Source organism: Micromys minutus, assembly GCF_963924665.1.
Source record: "Micromys minutus genome assembly, chromosome: 7".
Taxonomy (NCBI): Eukaryota; Metazoa; Chordata; class Mammalia; order Rodentia; family Muridae; genus Micromys; species Micromys minutus.
In genome coordinates this window covers 21744600-21767446 of record NC_137976.1, presented here as the reverse complement: position 1 = coordinate 21767446, position 22847 = coordinate 21744600, and the positions used below count along the sequence as shown (strand labels likewise).

The following is a 22847-nucleotide window of genomic DNA, read 5'->3' as shown; positions in this document are numbered from 1 at the left end:
TCTCTTGGTCTTTGCACTGGGACAGAACCTTTATAAATCCTCACAGCTCATTTGAATGGTTATCTGGATACCAAAAGGAGTGGACTGATGACAGTTGGGAAGAGTTTTATGTGTTCATTATAAAGGTGAGATACTTCAGTTCTGCCAGGATGCTTCGGAGTCAACTCCCACACATCATCAGAGGGAAATCTCCATCCACCAGGCAGCAGCTTGCCAAGAGCCAGCTGTTCACATAGTGTCTCGAACTACAACTAACTCAACTCTCCTTCAGTTCCTATGGAAATCTGTGACGAAATTCTTACTAAAATTCAAGAAAGCAATTCACCACCTAGTGTAGAAAACTACAGGCTTTGAAATGTGGTTTGGAAACAGTGGATACTTAGAGGGAGTTTCTGACTTGATCTAATAGTTAAATTTTGTTTCTGAGATCTGATTCTTTAGTGAAATGAACCACCATTTATTGCTGCACCCTGTAACTTAAAGCTCAATCAATTTTTAAATGTTTTAAATTAATCATTCCATTCGTTTACATCTCAATTAATATCCTACATCCAGGTTACCCCTCCACAATCATCCCATTGCACATCCACCCTCTCCTCCCTCCCCTTTGCCTTTATGAGACTGGTCCTCCACCTTCCCACCATCTCTGGCCCACTGCCCCAGTATTCACTGGGACCAAGGGTCTCCCCTCCCATTGATGTCAGACAGGGCCATCCTCTGCTACATATGTATCTGGAGCCAGGAATGCCTAAGTGAGAATTCCATAAACAATGTTTCTGATGCTTTGTCAAAATATTTGGCTGCTATCTTCAAGTCAAAAGGTAAGTATTTAGTTGTTTTATAGCTAATAAATAAATACTATAAAAATATGAAATCAATTTATTTTAAACTTAAATGCATGAGGCAGGGGCTGTCATTGAACAGTGACCTACCAAGTATGAGGTACTGACTTTGATCTCATTGCTACCAAAAATACTTATTGTATATATAATTATAATATATGCTAAATTGAATGTATACCTATTTTAAAAGTTGATACATTAAAAGAAGGTTCAGTGATTTTCATGTATATAATATACATATGTGATTAGTATTTCAGTGATCTTTTTAAAATGTGTCTTATAATTTTAATAATGTGACTTTTAATAGGGATTTTAGAACTATTCAAAAGAATATACTGTAATAAAATGTATTCACTCAAATATTTCAGAAATGAAAGTTTCTAAATCTCTGTGAGTTTAAAAACATATTAACATCAATGTGCACAGATAAATCAAAAATGCTAAGATATAATACACAAAGCTTTAGTCTTACCTAATTATGAAGCAGAACAGAAATATTGAACTCCATTGGAGTTGAAACTGAACAGTAAGTTAAAGAAGGGATAATTATTTTAATTTCAGCTCCTAAAAGATCCATCTCTATGTAATTTTGTATTCAAATGTACCCAAAGTATTTATTATAACTTCTGGATCTATACAGAAATGCCATCTGGGATATTGCTGGACTGACAAAGCAGAAAAAACTTCTACGATCATGTTCTGCTCAGATTTACTTTAAAAGTGACTTTCAAAGGCTGGCGACAATTGATCTATGTCCTGCATCTGTCTTGCATGTCTAGAGACTCCATGGCTTATGGTGTACAGCATTTTTATACACAACCTTTCATTCTTACATATAGTTAATGAAGTAAAAAGGGGGCTTCAGGAAAATTACTTTTTAATTATACAGAACAATTGTGGGGGTAACTGCACACAAGTGAGAGCAAAAAGTGACATATAAGGTCTTTCCTAAAATTTTTACATTATTCAGCCTCTTTATATTCATAACAGATGGTTATATTTTTGTATTCTATAATGTATCTAATCGTATTAATAAGCAAAAAGAGCAATGACTCATTTTGGAGAGAAAAGAGGGCATTAACATTTGAGACTAAGAGGATTCTATCTCCTGAGGAAAAGTAATTTAGTAAATGTAATCCCAGTGGTGTTGAAAGTTAACTCTTTATGATCTTGAAATCTGTAGCAATCACCAACACACTATAATCTTTTTTTCTACTTATACATTTCAAAGAACCCATATAAATGGCATATCACTCCTCAGAAGAGATAAAGCAAGTGGTGTAACATGATCAATTAGAAAGGTACAGCAGATATCAACAGTAATAAGTTGTGACTACAACTTCAAGGTAGTGCGTCTCCTACAATGTCTTAAGGTTAGCGGAAAGCATGAGAGTTTTCTCATGGTAGGACATTGTCAATGGTACATATTAGGAGAGGTATGCGTTTTGCTATAACAAATTGCATTTACAGTAGTGTGCTCTATTAGGCCTGCATCATAGCTAGTTCGGCTTATTTTTTTCAAGCCCGTGTTGAAATTTGCAGTATAAAATTAAGGGGCCACATAAAATATATGCATGGCTTTTAAATTAAATGTTTATAATTATCCATATTTATTATTGATACTTAGCACTGAACCATGTGATCTGAAAGGTAACATGCCCCTCATGTGATATTTTAAAATATATATACAAAACTGTGAAGCTGCATTACCCAAACATTAGTATAACAAGGCTCTTAATATTGTCATTTCTATCATGTATTTTCTAAAATTGATGACCTAAAAATAACTATCCATCTGTCTGATCTTTATATTACAAAGTTCCCTTGACTCATAAAATAGGGATCATGACAGACAAGATGCATCTGCTCTTCACTGAGCCGTCTTTAAGATGTTGAGTCTATTAACAAAAGAGTGACAGCAACTTTCTCCCTCCTCCTCCCCCCAACCAAAGTACAACTTCACTATGATCAAAGACTGTCATTTGATAGATAAATGCCTGATACTGGCTTGTGATTCAATATTTTTTTCAATGTTATCTAAGAACAAAGTTCATATGCTCTTGACAAACAAATATTTCTCCTTACTGTGATCCAACCAACCTGAGAGACTGCCACTCCTCTCTGAGCTGTTGTGAGAGCTGGTGGTGCTGAAATCCTGTGACTGGTTGTGTGGCATTCTATTAGACAATCCCTCAGCCAATCGGTAGTCAGGGATGTAAAGTAAGGCTAAGGGTTAAAGGGCAGAGGTCATAGTGGCATCATGTGATTAGTTCACAGAACAAGCCCATGCAGAACATGCAGTTAGCAACTCAGAAGCAGATGTTGTGGGAGAGTGGAGGAATGTTTTTTTCTGTCCTTTCCTAATGGAATTAGAGATGGATTGCTGGTTATTATATTGAAAAAAAATGCTAAAAGAATGGAACCATTGGTGTTGGTGTGTGATGGTGGATTCAGCAGTGGGGAGGTCAGTGGGAGTGATCACTAAAGGTGCTGGATACATACATGCCAAGAAAATATTTTACTTTAGATACTAAGCCTTGTAATGGATCACTAAATTGAACACTGAACAATAAATACAAATTTCTATCTCATGCATAAATGATGTGAAAATAACTTCTCATGATACAAGGTATGACTCACCATTGTTCCCCTTGTTCTGATCAGGTAGTGAATAACCAAATCCCATGAGGTCTGTTTTTTGTTGAACTGAGCTTTTCCACTGTGGATCTGGAAGGTCAACTGCCAGCTCGTGGATGCTGTTGGAATGCAGGATCTGGGTAGTGGCATATGGGGTGGCCTGTGTTATTTGGCTGGAACTGTTGTAAGTGGTTTTGGTAGTGAAGTCAATGCTGCTATAAATGGCTCCATCTGAAAGCATGGTTGCTGTTTTATCCCCTTGGCCTGGAACGGGAGGCATCACATCTGCAAGGAACATTGGGAAACAAAACTATTTCATGATGCACAGGAGCCCAAAACTATCAGGACTGAAAATGAAAAATAAATGTGTCACGCTGCCTGTCTGTGTTGCAGCAGAGATGGGCTTCCTGAGCCAATGAAGGGGAGATGATATACAACCATTGTCAGACCATCAACCCCAGTGACAGGCAGGCTCGACACACGTCCTTCATGTCTCACTGCTTACTACATCTCTTCCCAATTTTCTTTGAGCATGAATTGAGCATTTGAAATGTTTCACCACTGAAAAGCATACTCAGTTATGCACTTGATTTTAAAAGCAAAGAAACTGTTAGCATTTTACAGAAGTGTTGCTGAAAGGAAAGCTGCAAATTACAGATGAAAACATCTCTTTCCACTTTACTGAAAAAAAGACAGAGAACACAACTGTGGTAAGGTTACAAAAATATGAATCAAAATTACACTTCTCTCACTACGCAATAGCATTTTTCCTGAAGTTTTAACTTGCTGTTTGTCGTGCTCGATTTTACAGTGTTGAAATCAAGAATAACTGGTAGAAAATACACTTTTTAGTGGACAACAGAGGAAGGTTTGTCATTTCCACAATACAGAGGATTTCACTTTGGAAAAAAATTAAAGCAATCTTTGTGATCAGTGGGTTTAATTTATGCTATCAGCTCTGAGAGTCAGAGAATTTTAGTTTCACATTGTAGAGCATCGAAAGTGAAATTAAACTTTAGGGATAGCAAGCAATGACGATTGAATTCGCCCATTTTTCCACTTTGGGGTCATGAACTATCTTGACATGATTGGTTTATAATTCAGACCTGTCACCTGTCTCCTAAGCTTATTTTCTTCTTTCAAAACATTATAAAATTGGTGAACCTGCTATCACAGTTTTAGTTGTTTAGAGTTAATATCAATCTGATTAAAATATGCCCCCAGGATGGCATACACTCTATGAACCTTGCACTCTAGTACTTAATGACCTTACATCAACTGGTATGTTCATTTTACCAAAAATTTCAACTCTCTTAAAACTTAGACTTGATGATTCTCAAAGGTCCATGAGAGAAAGACCCTTAGGGAATTAGTTTTGCTTTTGTAACTTACTATCATTAGAAAATTTGCCTTGTAACAGAAAAATTACAATCATTCTGACAACAAACAACTTCATTTTAGAAAGGTTCTGAGTCCAGAACTCCAATAGGTTTACAATAAAGTCATTTTCCTTTAGTGAAGTAAAGATCTTGTGGTAAATGTATAACATTTCACTGCATTTTATAAGCAAGTAAAATTTATTTTTCAGATTTCAGAATTTCCCACTTTCTTATTCTTCTAATTTTTAAATATACCCTAATTAAAATTTAAATATTAGTATCCTTTTACTCTTAAAATCTTCAGGTTTAATAATATTAGTTGGTGGAAATATTTTTTATTTGATGCTATTTTTATTGGACACTCTCTGTATTTACATTTCAGATGTTATCCCTTTCCTCCAATCCCATCTCCCTTCCCTCCTCTCATTGCCTTCATGAAGGTGCTCCATCTCCCAACCACCCTCTCCCAACCCAGTACCTCGGTGTTTCCCTACACTGGTAAAATGAACCTTCACTGGACCAAAGGCTTCTCCTCCTCTTGATACCAGAAAATGCTGAAAATATTTTGATCAGTGAGTCTTTAGACATGTTTTTGTTTGCTTTATCAACACTGTCATCCATTTATGAACTGTAGTTAAGTAAACTGTCTCACACACATGGGCCTAGTCTCAGATATCTTGAACCTAAACCTCTCCAATGTTTTAGACTTAGATTATAGGACAGTTTATTTGTGAACTCTTGGAACATATTTTGGTGTCCAGATGATTGAAAAAGGAAAACAGCAAAGAGATAACCTCAGAAATGTAAATACAGAGAATATCCAAGTAATAAAAAGGAGGACAACTAATAAAAGATATAACCATATGTCACATTATTCTGTAACCACATTGACTTTGGACACAGGGCCTCCCTTTCCCTGATACATTAAATTATAGTCAACTAAAGTCAAAGTGCATCTGTATTAATACTTTTGCAGGTGCATTTTCTCTTCAAATATCATTTGACCACTGTCTGATTTTAAATAATAAGTAAAATTATGTCCTAATTTTGAACTACCAGAATATTACTCATGTACATTTGCATGTAGAAGGGAGTCTAAAGTTGTCAGATGGTTTGGACTGTGTACCACTCATTCTCCTAAGGGACTGTATCTGAATGGGCACCCCTTAGTGGCTTTGCACTTGCCTTTTTTTTCCTCCCCATCCCCAAGAACTCCTTCTTAGCTTTGTTCTGAAAGGCTCTTCTTGATGCTGCATTTGAAGTCTGTGAATGTCAGAAGTATTGCCTTTCACTTTGCATTACTAATATAGCACAGAACATCTTGGTTGTACTTGTATTTATGAACTTATATAGATTTTGCCTCATCATTTGTGTGAACAACTCCCTTCTTCACCGAGTCCTCAGTTACTTGGAGAAATATTTCCTTGGGTTTTATGATTTCATATCCATTATTCCCCATCCAGTGGTGGGAAGTGAGAAAATACTTGTTAATGAAAAGGTCAAAGAAACTTGAAATTCATCTTTGGTAAGTCTTGTATGTGCCTATGATTATGTAAACATACATCATATGTCATAATCAACTTAGAGAAAAGGGAATAGTGTAGATTAAACATATTCAAAGCTTTAAAATTAGAACTTACCCACTTTCACAATTCACATATAAAGTTAACATTTTGAATAAACTTTATCTTCTTAACACTTAAACTATAAATATTACCTATTTTATAATGTTGTAAAGGACACAAATTATTAAGCATGAAAAATATTATATGTTGATTTTCTTACATAAGTAGTAAATACTTAAAATAAATAACACTCTGAAAAGAATACAGAAAAATCTGCAAACCTTTTTTATTGACCCCAGTGTGCACACCTCTGAAACATTTCTTCTCTCAACAATGAGATGGTGAGAAGGGAAAATTCACACATCTGCACATACATATGTACTTTGGCTAAATTGAAATAAGCTATGCTAGAAGTTAATGTAGTCTGGCTAACAAACTCAAATTATTCTTGCTGCATGCACTTATTGGATACAGAATGTTTTGGAGCTTGGATATGAACACAAGTAAAAAGAGGCAACTATTCCTGGATGGGTATTGGAAACTGAATACTTTTTGTGAAACAGCAGATAGGACACAGTGGGGAGAAGATATTCAGATGTATTCGGGCACTAATATTTCCCGTGTGATTTTACACAGAGTTTGAAGCTGACCAGTCAGTCATACAACTCACTCTCCATTGTCAGTTGTAACCTGCTGTGCCTATTGTCCTGCTGATTGAATCCTATGCTTTATGCCTCCTGCTTCCTATATGCATCACGCTAAACAGAGATGCAGAGACCGCCTTGACCTTGATCTCCATCCATTCAATTCTCTTTATACAGTTATTGCATATACCTTTCTTCGAAAAAGACATAATTTGGGGAAAGTAACAGCTAGTTACAGTAGAACATTTTTTACAGTAAATTTAAACCCTATTAGATATCAGGAAGTATTAGCAGCTACTCAGTGTGATCCTACCATTTATTTACCACATCAGTTATTAACCACAGAACTTCAGAAGCCTCTTCTAAACATCTTCTTTACTAGCTATCTCCTCTTTACAGATTGTAGAATATGGTAGTAACTACATCACATTCAAATTCTCCACGAAGAGGTACTTGATAAAACATACTGACTAGAATCAAATAAGCAAAACTTGTAGAAAAATACTGAACTTCCTAGTTTCTAGTTTGAGTGCTGATGTACTAATATTTGAAAAGTGAATGCTCAGTCAACATCTTCTCAATTATTAGTGATTTCCTTATGACCTTAATTTTACTTAAATTGATACAGAATTAAGTAAATAACTTGTCAACTTAAGTAATTAGAAAATTATAGTTTTATAGTTATGTGCCTTTATTGCTTTAATTGCACAAGAAGATACCTCTTAAAGTTTATTTATATGCATGTGTGTATGCGTGTGTGTGTGTGTGTGTGTGTGTGTGTGTGTGTGTGTGCATGAGCATTTGTGTGGCTTTAGAGTCCAGAAAAAAATGTGGGATCCCCTGGATCTTTAAAGATGTTTAAAGCTGTCTAATGTGAACACTGGTAACTATGTTCAGTCTTCTGATGATTATATCCTCTTTGACACTAAGTCACCCACCCAGTCCCACAAGGAAATTTCAAATTTTCTTTTGCTCCCTGGGGTCCACATGTTGGAGAAGAGAACTGAGATCTGTACTCTCCCCTTTAACTTTCCCATGTATGTACTTGACTGCATATGTGTTTACCTGCAAACAAAACAAAGATGCAATAAAGATGTTTCGATGAAAAACAAAATAAAATAAAAATTCCAGAACAACATGCTGAAACTAGACATCCAGATGACATATAATAGTATTTTGAAGTATACAACTTACCTCCACGCCCAAAATTTCCAATTTCATTTGGGCCACTATTGCTATTGTTTACTGGCAAACTTGTGGCGGGCCACGAGTCAGCAAGCCATGGGTAATTGGGATCGCTAGCATTTAGAAGACCTGGACGGCTGAAACAGAAATGAATTGAAGATTATCTTGTGGGGCTCAGTGAGAGATTTTGACATCATCCTTACAAGCTGAAAAGGGTAAGGAGATATAAGATTTTAATTGACTTCAAATTAAATTGCAAGTGCTCTTAAGAACTAAATAACTTTAGTAGTTCATTAAAGCTATACATAGATCTTCTCTGTCAGTGGAGTTAAAAAGGCTTTGCCTTAGACTCTGCCCACATAAAAATAAGATCAATTGCCCATCTTGGAACCTGTGGGATTTAGGAAGCATCGAAGGGCCATGAGCCCAAATTTTCTGGTAAGATTACATCTTGATGGAGCAGTTCTTCTGAGTAGTACCATTCCCAGAGCTCTGAACTATTAAATCTTCACTTCTGTAGCCACTAACTGAATCTGTTTTCTCTAGGCTGTCACCCTTACCCAGAACCCTCATACTTGGTTGAAGGTAGGGAGCTTGAGAAATATTAATGAACATTTCTTATACTTTTATACCCATAGCACATTTCCATATTTCCCTCACTGAAAAATAAAAAGGCTTGTTAAGGATATTTTTAAGGCAGTAAAATATCCAGTTATGAGACTTAACATGTTAGAATAATCTATGAAGAAAACATTTCTATCACATTTAATGAGGAGTTTTATTATTTACCGTAAGGTGTGATTCTGATTCCTTTCCAGAATATTAACATATTTACAAAGAAAAAGATCATCTATAATTGTACTTTTTTTGGATAGACCCCTTCTGATATAATCCCTAAGAGAAACATGTGTTTCTATGGAAACCGCAATAAGAAGATTCAATTGCTTCTTGCTATGTCCGCTAGCTCTCATTAGACTTAATCTCTTTTTGCTAAAATATTGATTAAATGGGAGATTGGAAGTTATTACCAGAGCCTAATTACAATCTCCATATTGGCAAAGGGAAAATAGATGAGGATATATGGGTTTGTTATCAGGTTTTATCAATTTCAATTGAGTATCCAAAGTTGTGGAATCCAGTCCTATCAATCTACAGCCTATTCATCATCCATGAATCATTTACTTTGTGATCGATTATGTGTAATTGTTCACTCACAGCAATTTAGAGAGGGCCAATAAGGAGTCTTAAACAACAGCAACTTCATTTGCTAATGTCTAATTAATGCAATAAACATCCTGCTAACAAATGAACACATTCCTTGTGATATTTACTACTAATTTCTTTAGGGGCATCTGGGAGATATGAAACATCTGGACTTGATTCCTCTAAAGTGCACAACAGATAGACTATTAAACCTTGTGGTAAGCCATTCAATTCCTCCTAGAATTCTCAGACTTATAAGTGATCGTTTATTACAATAATAGCTTCTCAGTACAGAATTTTCCCACTACTGATTAAAAATAATAATAAAAAGAAACTCCTTAGCATACCTCCCATTGCTCATTAGTCCTCCATCTCCTCTTTGAAATGTTACTGTAATAAAAGAAAGACATACACACATAGTTAGTATTAATCACCACTAATAACAGCTACCTTTTGGATCTCAGTTTAGAGATGAAGACTGGGAATTACAACACAGTATAATTAACAGAACTCTATAGGTAACAACAAGCCATGGCTTGGCTCAGGACAAAGTCATCACTTGCTCTTAATTTAATAGACCTTTTCAAGGTTCTTTAAAGAAAATAGACAGCTAGAGGGGCAGTTTGTATTTAGATGTGAAAACTGTAACATGTGGTACAGCCTGACTAGAAGGATATTATAGCATTACTGTGGAATGATCAAATGTAATAATTCATTGACAACAAAAAATATCTTATTTGAAGGAACAATACAAAAATACACATTGAAGAAAACTAGCATTGTTCTACTTGGTAATGTACTTCTAATAAAGCAACAGAAAGTTTTGATTACATACATCTCCCCATCATAGACTCTTCAAATACTATGTAGAAGCATTATGCATTGAATGGTGCTAATTCCAGTAGATATAAACTGCTATTAATATGCTATTAGTATTCTCATGAAAATGTAAGTTAAGAGAAGTTGATATTGAATGAGTTCCAGTTGTGTGTTAATATCTCAAGTTTTTATCATGCTGAATAGATTATTAAAAATAAAATAACCAAGGAAAATCTAGTAGAATCATTATGATCGTCACGACTTTATTTCCGTACAATGTAAGGTTTCTACTCCACAAGACAGGAACATGAAAGTCACCGAATGCACTGACCAAAGGATTTGAATATCAGTTCAGCTCCATCTTCCATTTTTCAAACTTCTTTTGATAAAATGTATTTGAGCTTTACAGTGATTAGTACTTGAGGGATATTATATTCCCTTAAGAAGCTAAAAGCATCTAAGGCTGAGCTACCAACAATAGCTACTCTTTCTGCAAGAAAAGGTAGTAAGCCAACAGTGAAGTTACCCATACACATAATTTCAAGTTTATTTATATCAAATTTTGTCACTAAATTATCACACTTGATATTTATGTAAAAGGTATTTGCCATTTGAAGTAACTAGAAGGAAGAATTGTTAGCATCTTGCAATTTGGATATTTACAGATCTACTAAAGTTATTACATGAAATGATGGGCAAAAACGAACACATACCCTTGTGTTTAGTTTATACCAATTATGTGGTCTATGATATGTTTGATGACAAATGTGAAAATAATTTATTGTTTAAAGAACTTGCTCATTTTAAATAAGATATATATTTTTAATGTAGAGACAGTTTTTAATTTGAAACTTTTGCATGCCTCATCATTTGCTCCAGCTTCACATAGCAAGTCTGACCACTTGAGTGTTTGCAAATTCCTATGATCGTGCAGCAGTCTCTTCTGGATGGTCATCAAGTAGGTAACATTATCTCTTATAATGCCATCTTCGGGAATTAAAACCTTAATCCCAAGGTTCTACCATATTTAATGACTGATATTAAGTGGCTCCCAGAAATGTCATATAGAGCTCCCACATAAACTACCTTCTCAGTTTTTGGAAGATGTTCAAATGTGCTATGAGACAATCAAGCCATAACTTTTACTTCTGTCCATAACTATTTATAGACTGATACTGATTATCACTCCATTGATGGGCTTAAGATTTGATATCAGTAGTGCAATTCTACCATGTTGTGCTCATTTGATAATTAAATTTTAATATAAATGAATAAAGTAGTAGTAGTTGGGGTATTAAATCAAAACACAGGAATTAGGTACAAACTTATGTGAGCACACACATGTACTGACATCAACTGGGAACCCAGTACAGCTGACTACTAACCCACATCTCATGCATGTTAGTAACTGTATTGTTTATAACAGAATACTAAGGCCAAAATGAAGAAAAGATGATACTGTATCATTGTGAGTATGACAGAAGGCAGTGTTCTGTGAGCTACACTTCTGAAAATAATGCTAAGTGATGCTTAAATAATTGACCAGAAGATGCACAGTTCTGCTTAATGAAGTTGTTCTTCCTTCACATCCAAACTTTGTGATAACCAGAGAAATAATTGTAAGACAAAAAGGGATAGAAAGACCAAATACACTAAAATTAGCCAATGGCAAATTTTCCATAAAATACAGAGAATCGTGATTTAACACTTAAAATATAAACAGAAAGATGGCATTCTTTAGAGCTAATATTCAATCATTGAATGCTAAAGTCTTCTTCGTATTTACCACTTGGGAACTAAATATAAGTATATAAGAGTTTGTTTTTTTTTAATATAATTCATACTCTATGTTCAGAACAATTTTCGTTTCTCTTTGTACTTCAATTATCATTCAAAACCTTACTAAAATAGCTATAGACACACTATCCTGCCAAAGATTCTGTGAAGACATGAGTATTTATCTTTCTACAACAATTACAAAAAAGAAAAATTTATAGAACATTGTGAAATTCCTATTGTAACTTAGAATGTCCCCTTCACACACACAATTTGGTAGACATGAGACTGTGCTATTTTGTATCTTTCTGTCAAAAGAATGAAGAAAGGGGGAGATGCAGACACACACACACACACACACACACACACACACACACACACACACACAAACCTCATATCACACTAGCATTAACTACTTGACTTTTAGAGGCAGGTGATATCTTTATATAGCCATGGGTAGCCTCCTTAATGTATAGCAAAAGCTGTAGAACAGGCTAGCCCCTACTCCGACATCAACCTGGTTCTTTCTTCATAGTGCTAGTATTGGGTGTTTGCCCCTAGCTGGTTTTGGTTTTTTGTTTGTTTGTTTTTGGATGAGGATGGAAAGAGAACATGCCATTTCTTTCTTACGGTGCTCCAATTTGAAAATAGAACAAATCTAACAACAGAAAAAGAGTAAATAACAAATTATAAGCAAATTAGAATCTTTACAGTGGAAATTGTATATGATTTTTTCAATAGCATTTTGAGAATTCATGAAGAGAGAGTAAAAAGAAAAATAATGTCATAGCCAATAGAGAGATGCTTTGAGGCATTTCTCATTTAATGTAACATTTGCCTTGTGAGTTGAGTCTGGAGACCAGGAGGAGGATGCATGGCAAACTCCCCACCACTGTTCAAGCACAGGCCAGCCACTTTGTGTTTATCAGAGATACATTTGAAAGCACCTTGAATAAGAATTAGAAATTTCTGCTAGCATCGCAACATAGGAACTTCCAGGGAGCAATCTACAAAAGCTTCAGAATGAAGATCTTAAATATTTTGGAAATGCATTAGATATTTGAACCTATTTTTTTTCTAATGTAAAAGTCAGAAGCAAAAGAGAGTTTCCAAGTTTGTATAATATACAGTAATTCTACTCTTCTAACGTCACAGGCAGAATTAATCCTGTGGCATGCCTGCTAGAACAGGATGGAAATGGAACTATGAAGTAAATTGACATTTTGAAGTAAAGAAGCTTCTAGAAGTGAAGAAGCCTATCTCTACTAGGTCACATTTTTCTACTCCAAATTCAAACTTTAATGTTGTAGCTAAGCCTTCTTCTCCTTCATGATAATACAAATGTATTAATCCTTTTAAATAAGCATTAACCAAGCCTAGTAATCAGAGTATAAAAACTCCATCAAATCATTGATCTCCTTTGCATAGCTCTGTCAAATAATTTCTATTTTACCAATAGTTCTAAAGCCTATGAATAGATTATTTATTGTGTTATAATGTCCTCAATCTTGTTAAATTCTTGATGTGTATGAAGCTTTCATAAATATTGACAATATAAGTAGTATTCACATAATATGCATCTTTAAAAGTAAACAGAAGCTATCTTTTATTAAAATTTGATTGCTCCAATAACTATAAATTTAAAGAAAAGTAGGGGCTGGAGAGATGGCTCACTGGTTAAGAGCACTGGCTGCTCCTCCAGAGGTACCCAATTGAATTTCTAGCAACCACATGGCAGCTCACAAGTATCTATAGCTCTACTACCAGAGACTCCACATCCTCTTCAGCCTGCAGAGGAACCCACTCCCCATGGAATGCAGATGCACATGCAGTCAAGACACTCATTCATATAATATAAGCCAATTCAGATTTCTAAAGAAAGACATAAAAAAATCTAAACATTGAGATACTTGTAATATTTATGACCACTATTCTGTTATATGTGTACCTATAACATATAATATATTTCAATATAATTATCATGGAACTATGTAGATTTCTTCTCAAAATTTTACTGTTTTGGCGACGAACACTCTTAAAATTGTGACCATATTTCCACCTTGTATTTAAAGCTCATCTGATACTTTGTAAATCTCTCTTCAAATATCTCTCACTGAAGTGTCTGAAATTGTGAAATTTTCCTGCAACCAGAATCTGGTGAAACAGGACCCAGGAGACTGACTTCCTCTGTGAGAATACATGTCAATGTGACTACCTGCTCGAGAGGCATGAGAAGCCGCTGCACATATGACATGAGATACAAGGACCTAGTGACCAATACTTTCCATGTGTAGGCAAATATTCCATGTAAACCAAGGAGCAAAACAGTGCTGTGCCTTTGCATCTGAGAACTTAAGTATGAGCAGAAAATATTGGAAAAATGACTGAAAATGATGTTCAGTCCTACCCTGAAAAATCTCCTACCTTTGGTTGTGTATACTAGCAAAACATCTTTAGACCAGATTCTCCTCCAAGACAATTTGATTGCATGAGTTTGTATTTATTCATAATATTTGCTTATGAGGTGAAGATTTAATTTATTAGTACATTCTGATAAATATGATAAATTTACTGGTGCTCGAAGAAAGCTATCAACACTGAGTAATAGAGTTTTGTATTTGTTTATTTCTCCTTTCAAACTTCATAAATACTACTTTGTATAGTAATAATAATAATAGTAATAATAACAACAATAGAACAACCAAGTTTCAGAGAAGACATGATGAGACACAGTGAGTGTTTTGCCTATACACTGTATGTGGGAAGACATCACGCCAGACTTTGTGTCTCACACTTCAAGCTGTTTCTGTGCCTCCACTAATTAATTATTTCATACTCTTCTTCTAGTGTTGAAGAATAGACATGGGACAAAGGTGTAGGGAAAAGGAGTGCTTTAATCAAACTTGACCTGCTCTACAATCCCATTTTTATCAATTTATCTTTATTCAAAGTCTGTGATGCCTAATAAAGAGGTTATACCAAACTATTAACTATATTTTAATTCAAATTTCAAAAAACATAATTATGTTATATAACAATCTAGTCTAGCTCTGAATTGACTTGATTTGTTGAAATTTGTGATTCCCATTATAAGCTAATTATTAGGGATTACAGAGACAGAAGCCTGAGAGATTACAGCAGCAGCAAATTGATGAAACAGTAGAAAGTTCAGAAAAATCATCCTGATACTGAAATGACATTACTCTAGTTTTCTCTGACCTTGCACTCATAATGGTCAAATAACAACTTTCCAAGAGAACTTTCGATGAAAGTAAATGTATAAAAGACTAACACCTCACATTTACTCTATAGCTATTATAAAACATTCAAAAATTAGTTTATCACTACTCTTTGTTTTTAGATCCACTCATTCCTAGAAACCATAGCTACCACTTAGTAAGGATATTCTCATAACTCTTTATTCCCATTTAAAAATTCCAAATTTCTTAAGAGTTTGCAAAGACAAAGATGTAAAAATATAAAAAATTAGAAGATCTGATACTAGGAAAGAAAATATAGAGACACTATCATAAACCAGATGGAAAAATGCTAGTTTCCAAGAATTTGGCAAATTTCCCTTTGCTTTCCATCTAAGAGTGAGCAGCAATTGCTAGAAGGCATATGACAAGGATGAAGGACATCTATCCTCAGACCCAGCCATCTATCAATTAAGAATTAAACTTTTGAAAGGCTTTTCCCAGCTTGGCCTTCTTCCAAATACCTGAAGGGCAAAGCACATTCTGAGTTAGCAGTCCTTCTTCAAGCTCATGAACATCAATCACAATGAGTCATGACAGTACAAAATGGACAATTCTTGTCAAGCTCAAAGACCAGCAGATATTTTCAGGTTAAGTGCATAGGTTTTGCAAGGGACTGCTGTGAGAGACAGGAAGAGATGTCTGTCTGATGTAATTGTGCTGAAAGTGGAAACTGTGTGCTGTGAGAGCTATTGAACTAATTGGGAGTGAGCCACTGAAGAAGGATGGAGATTTCAAAGGCACTGTTCTGCATGTAAATATATTAGGGTTAGGATTAGGGTTAGGGTTAGGTTTCATCACAGTGACTTCCACATTTTATCTGCTACCATTATCTCTAAGTCAATTGGAGGAAGAAGTCTCAAACTGTCCTTGAGTTAAAAATCAGCCCTACCTTATGCTTTGTATGATTGATATGAACATATCATAGAAAGACACATAGCTTAGTGTCTGATAAAATGGATGGGATGATAGAATGTATCTAAAGGGGTGAAGGTAGAGGTCTGGGCTGTAAAAATGATGCTGAAGTCCTGTTGAAGAGTAAGACTTTGCCCCCACCACTTGTAACTGACTGCCCTTTCGGGGAAGGATCTCTAATTGGTTCAGTGATTGAACACTTAGATGCCAAAGAGTAAGAAGACAAGCAGTTTGGACAACTATGAAGTGATAGGGGGAACTTTTTGTCAGTTGATATGATATGCTCTCTCACGATCTAATGAGTGACTAATACATTGCATTTTAATACGCTATAGTCATAAGAGCAATGTTATAGTTGTCACTACATTTCATGTTGTAACAAAACAAGCAAGACAACCAAGTGTTACCTTTTCCATATTTTATTATTATGACTTTGTATTCAATTTTCCACTTCTAGCAAAAAAAAATGTTTTAATGACTGATTATGACAATTTACCAGGTGTTAGAATAGTAATCCCAATGTCTCAAAATACTTCAGGTTCATAGGATAAAATGAAAACCCATAAAATCCTACGGAGTATGTGTAATGAGAGCTCCTTCCTCTCACTGATGCTATGGAAAGTACTCAAAAGTAACTGACATTTAGATTGTAATAGAATATAGCTCAAAACCGAATTCATTCACTCAGCCACCGGCAGGAATTTTCATGTTTCTATCTCCCCCACTTCTCAAATCCCTCTTTCTCTTTGTATCATCCCACAACACATCTTTCTCTCTCCTTTGCACACCTTTAAATGCACAACATCCAACATTCTTGAAGGTCTTTTACATTGTACAAGAAGGAAAGCATTTTGGGGACTGTCTTAGCTCATCGAGGGTCTCTCTCCTTTTAATTCTCTGGCAGCCATTTCTGCTTCCTATCCTCCTCCTTTGGGTTTCCTCTGTCTCTGCTTTGGAGAATGCTGCTTTCTCACACCAAAATAGACACCAATGTAAGGGAACAGTAAATCACTTAATTCATGCTTCATCTGAGTTATTAATTCTGGTGAGATTTTTACTTGTTTGCCTTATTTCCATCTGGGACATTTCCCAGTGTAATCTGCATTGTAACATACTAAAAGCTGATTTTCAAGTATTTCCGTCTTCTCTGAGAATTTTAATAACTCTCTTCTCTAAATACATGTCTCAGAAGATGTCTTTATTGCACACAAGATCTCTGTGTGTGGTGCTGAAGAACTGGAAAACAGTTGAGCATTTTATCAGTGTCTACTCTTGCTATGCTTCGCTGGAGATACAAGCAGAAAGATTGCCCGTGGTCATAAAACGGGATGGTCAAGAGCAAGGCATCGAAGCATATTGCTTATAATTGCATTTTACAGAGCGGGTTTTTATAACAAGCCCAAATCATCCATTTGTTATTCCATTCCATTTCTTCCTCTCATCACATTACATTCCAAAAGATAAGAGGGTTTTATAGCTGAAAATAGTCTCTTACCAGCATAATTGCTGAGTCCCTTTCTCTTCTTTCTTCTCCAGTACAACCAGATGCTAAAACCCATCAAAATTACCCAGCAGGCACCACCAATGCCAGCTATAAATGCCGGTTGCTTCACAACATCAGTGATTTGCTCAGTGATGCTGTTACTGTTCTCAGTGATGACAACTTCGTTACGTCCCCCTACGGAAGGAACAATGGTGTCAGTAAACAATGAGACAAATAATAGCAGGAATACAAATACATTATACCAAAGACACAGACATGTCCTTTTAAAGCCTAGCTGGTATTTGTTTTACATAGAGGTTGTCAGAATTACTGATAAGAACACTGTAAGTTTAAAAGAAAGTACTGGATCGTGTGAGTGGCATTAGAAGTTTTTTTTTTCTTTTAATTTGTCAAGGAGAGATTCTAAAACTACTTACAGATTTATGATACTATATAATATTATAAACTAACATTTGAACCCCTACGAGAAACTAAAATGACTGGTACTTTTCTTAAATTAGATAGAGTTTTTATTTTTTATATCATGATCACTTTACATCATGTTAGCAGCACTCCTGTGAACCCCCTCCAACAATCAGTCTTCAGTGTCCCCACTTCTGAGAGGCTTGAGAACCCCTGGTTATCCCAAAACCCTGGCAAAAGCTTTAATGATCCTTTATCAAAAGTTCCCATAACAATTATTTGTGCATTGCTTTTCTGATGCTGTTTTACCTATTTTCGAATGGGATAATTCACAGGTAATAAATTTCATATGACCATCGATAGTCTAACAAAGATCTTACATACAAATATGCTTTATTTTTTGGTAAGGCATACAGTTCCCTGGAAAGAACAATATCAATTTTGCAAACATCAATTCTTGGAGCTCAGTGTGTATAATTAAAACATTAAGGGATGCTGAACCCTATGCACCTCCTAAGAGTAGTTAAAAGTAATCTGACTTTTAACACTAAATCCAGGCATGTTGTGTTTCAAAACTTTAGACCTCAGAAAATCAACTACGCAAATCCCAATCCATACTGAGAAGCCTGAGGACTTGAAGAAGCATAAAAGCATTGAAAAACAAATTTTGAGGCATATTTAAAAGATTAAAAACAAAAAATCAAAAACAAGTAAATACAATGTGAGTATCATTCCTAGTCAGTATTTAATCAAGGAGATTTGAAAGTTAAATTGTAAGCAAAATGTAAAGGAGGCAGAGCAGCAGATAATATCAGGGAAAGGCTTTTCAGTGCGTGAGTGCATGCAGCTTTGTAATATATAAGAGACACCTTGGTCTTTGACCTTCAGAACGGGTATACTTTTTCAGCCATTTAACAGATAATAAATTCTAAGCTTGTGTCAAGAATTTAATCTGATTGCACCTGATTCAGATAGTTGGCAATCTCTCTCTCTCTCTCTCTCTCTCTCTCTCTCTCTCTCTCTCTCTCTCTCTCTATCTATCTATCTATCTATCTATATATATATAATTGTTGTAATGCTTCTTTCTCTTTCTTTTTTTAGGAACTTTCTGTGTTATTACTGTAAAATGCATTTTAAACTACTTTTCAAAGGAGTCTTTCTGCTCTTAGAGAGAGGGGTCAAACCTTTAGAGACCTTGGGTTGTCCCAATTGAGCTTAGTTAGAACGTGTGAGTGTTACTGGCAAGTGAAACAATTCACTCTACAACTTCCCGTGCATGGCGGAGTTTAGAACACAATGCGTTCTCATTCTAGCATGCACCTCAACTTGAAGTCAAAACTGCAGAAGTTCAGGTATGTGCTAGAATGAGAACTCGCTGTGTTCTAAGGAGGGTAGGAGGGGACAACTGTGTCCCATGGGACGTAGTTACTTTAAGAGTCCTCCGGGTGTTTTTCAGACTTGTTTGGTGAATTGCTTAAGGTTGAAGACTCTGCAGAGCTCCGGTAATACCTTATCCACCCTACTGATCTTTGCTTCCAAGACAGAGAATGAAAACAGGTTCTGAGCTTCCCTGGCCTCAGGACTGAAGGAGACAACGGTCTGTAGACAGGAATGGGTCTCATTGCTTTCAGTTCTAACCCTTAACTGTACAGTGACAGGTCTCAGTCCTCTTTTTCCTTCATCTGTTAGAAGCCAATGTGTGCTGGAGTTCATTGTGTCTTTCAATGATAGCAAAGCTCTTGTTTGGAAGAAAATACATTGCTCAATGATTTTGGAATATGAAGGGCAATCACCATTCTTCAAACCCCTCTTTAACTGGTTTACAAGTAAAAAACAAAACGTCTGTTGGTAAATAAATCAAATTGTCGGCTTATTTATTATAACTGCTAGAATTTTCTTACACACACACACACACACACATACATATATATATATATATATACATATATACTTACACACACACACATATAGAGATGCTACACACGCATACGTTTCATTAAAAATATTTTATGCTTTTTTGTTTCTAAAATAAAATTCAATTATATGTTAAATCTATTAAAAGCAAGCAATGAACCCCAAGGCCCTGATAGAGCATACAGCCAAGGGGAAGAGGAAACATCAAAGGGAACGTGCATCTTTCGAAGGGGCATCTTTAAAATGTTTCATTCAGCACTGTGCCATATTTTTGTAAACCACAGTATATATGACTTCTTATGCTGATGGGTTGTTAAAGCAACATTGTCAATTGTCCTAAATAGAGCCTAGGCAAGGGCGGTGAGACACACCATGCTCTAATGTTCTTGCAGACAAAAATTGTAATGAAATGTAGAATCTTCTTCCCATTGGAGAGTAATGAAGAACAAAGTAATCTGTGGAACGAGACTTAATTAGACACATTGGTTTCACTTGTACCTATTTCTGTGACAGTGTGCAGTTCTAGTGACAATCACCAGTTCTCCAGGGTAAGCATCAAAGATGAATATTTCTTTTAAAAAAAGTTCTATTATTAAGGACAATTATTGAAATCTATGCATTTGTTATTTGAGGTACTATTTGGTATGGATGAATTTCTTTTGCATTTTGTCTGTTAATTTAATTACACATTTCATGTGAAATATGCTTTCTCATAAAAAATTGTTAAAACAAAACCAAAGAATAAAATTTGAATCTGTGTATGGTTATGTGTGTATCCTACTTTACAGTATTTAAGTATTTGTTTCTTCATAACACTGGAATGGAATAATTGAAAATTTATATAGTCTGGCATATCAGCAGTCTAAAATTATGAACCATAAACTACATCAAATGCCAGTGCACGACTTAATTAGTAAAGGGAACCGAGGTGAGCCTGAGCCGCTTTCCATGACTTTTCCAGTAAGTACTCTACAGTGGGGGAGGCATAAATTGAAACAGAAAAGGAGATTAGCCGTCATTAAGTCACTGTTCGACTGAGAAGTAGCAGTTGTGTAAAGAGCATTATCAGACAAGATGTGAACCTTGATATGGAGGGATAATTAAAGAAACAATTAGGAAGTGTCTCAGGACAGCAGTAGATATTAAAGAGAAGCAAATCTCTGGAGGACATAATCTCTTCTGGGTCGAACTGGACTTATACATGTGCATGTCCTCATTTCCGACACGACATTACTGTGTTCCATGACTGCCTCTTGAGCATAGCACATTCTCAATACCTGAATAGGATACAGGAAAGTCATTGGCTTTATTGTTTTTTTTCTAGACTAATTTGAACCCTTGTTTACTGTACTAAGATGAATTAAAGGGTGCTTAAAATCCAGTTAGAGACCCAGTTTTCTAGAAATAATGCAATTCAGTAGAACTTTGCAATTTATTTAACATAATCTAAATTAAATCTGTTATTTTGCTAGGACACAGTTGTTGTGAGAAGAACTGTACTTATTACCACATAGCATTGGTTTTATGTAATGTTTTCTTGATTCCAACTGAAACAAGTCTCCAAAATATTGTGAGTAGACAATCACAAAAAGAAGAAGAAGAAGAAGAAGAAGAAGAAGAAGAAGAAGAAGAAGAAGAAGAAGAAGAAGAAGAAGAAGAAGAAGAAGAAGAAGAAGAAAAAGAAAACTTCCATAGCCTCAAGAAATGTCTTATTTACTAAGGACAGTAGAAAAATCGACATAAAATAAAAGTCCAGTTATTTAGCACTCTTACTTATCTTTGAGTAAGAAACCCCGTATTCAGTAAATACTGATCATGTCTGTTTCCCTTTTAGGAGGTCTCACGGAGAATTATCCTTTTCTTTTCCTAAAGCAGAGCATTTTTATCCATCAGCAATGATGTACTTTAGAATTGGAGCCTACAGTGAAAGGAGATGTACTCCGTCTCTGTATGTAGCTCTAGCTGGCCTTGGGCTTACCTTGCAGCCTGTGCTAGTCACAATCTAATGAATATATTCTTCAGTCTTGATAGAAAGGAGATTATAAACTTTAAGTATGTGGCACCACACCTGGACCTTCATAACCTTCAAAACAAATGGCTTATCTCTAAAGACTTTAAATAAAATACATACATGTGCATACACATGTAGGTGAATATATGTCTATTAAAATCGTTTTGAGTATACCTGCATTTCTTTTTTACTCCAATTTATTTCAGAAAATCTCAGAAGGGCAAGTTTTTAGGTTTCCCTCAGGTTAAGGAATTAATTCAGTCTGAACAACTAATTAAGAAGGGAAAGGCAATTTAGAGAAAAGGTAATACTCTAACTTTTATCCATTTAGCAAACAAAGGAAGCCGAGAAGTCTGAAACATTTAACATTATGACTAAATAGAAAGTATGTCTCTATGCAAGAGAAGATACAATCACTCAGAAATTGGTGATATCCAGTCTGAATATTATTTCATAATATCAGAAAATGAATGAAAGCTTCATGGACTCTTACTGAATGTATACTTAGTTTTTCTAACTTATTGTCTATATGATGTCAATAAGAGTGAAGGGAACTGGAAAAATTTAAAGACTAGATATCTCAGACACTGGACCTCCGACCATGCAGCACACACCAGCAGAAATGAGGCCCCCAACACATATACAGCAAAGGACTGCCAGATCTGAACTCAGTCAGAAAAGATGTACCTAACCCTCAAGAGACTGGAGGTCCCAGTGAGTGGGGAGGTCTGGTGGGCTGGGGGGTGGGGTGGGACATCCTCATGAAGAAGTGAGAGGAGGTGTGGGATGTGAAA

The 22847-nt window shown here is 35.4% G+C and overlaps 1 protein-coding gene across 1 annotated transcript in view; it reads right to left on the bottom strand.

Annotated features, from left to right (window-relative positions):
• Nucleotides 1-22847, bottom strand: part of ROBO2 (roundabout guidance receptor 2) — a gene marked incomplete at both ends in the record, with an annotated part of 484272 nt that overhangs the window by 34640 nt on the left and 426785 nt on the right. The window contains 5 exons of the mRNA XM_080919232.1: nucleotides 2943-3068; nucleotides 3483-3764; nucleotides 8262-8389; nucleotides 9803-9845; nucleotides 17718-17900. Coding sequence (XP_080775358.1) covers nucleotides 2943-3068; nucleotides 3483-3764; nucleotides 8262-8389; nucleotides 9803-9845; nucleotides 17718-17900 — 762 coding nt within the window. The remainder of the gene's footprint in view (nucleotides 1-2942; nucleotides 3069-3482; nucleotides 3765-8261; nucleotides 8390-9802; nucleotides 9846-17717; nucleotides 17901-22847) is intronic.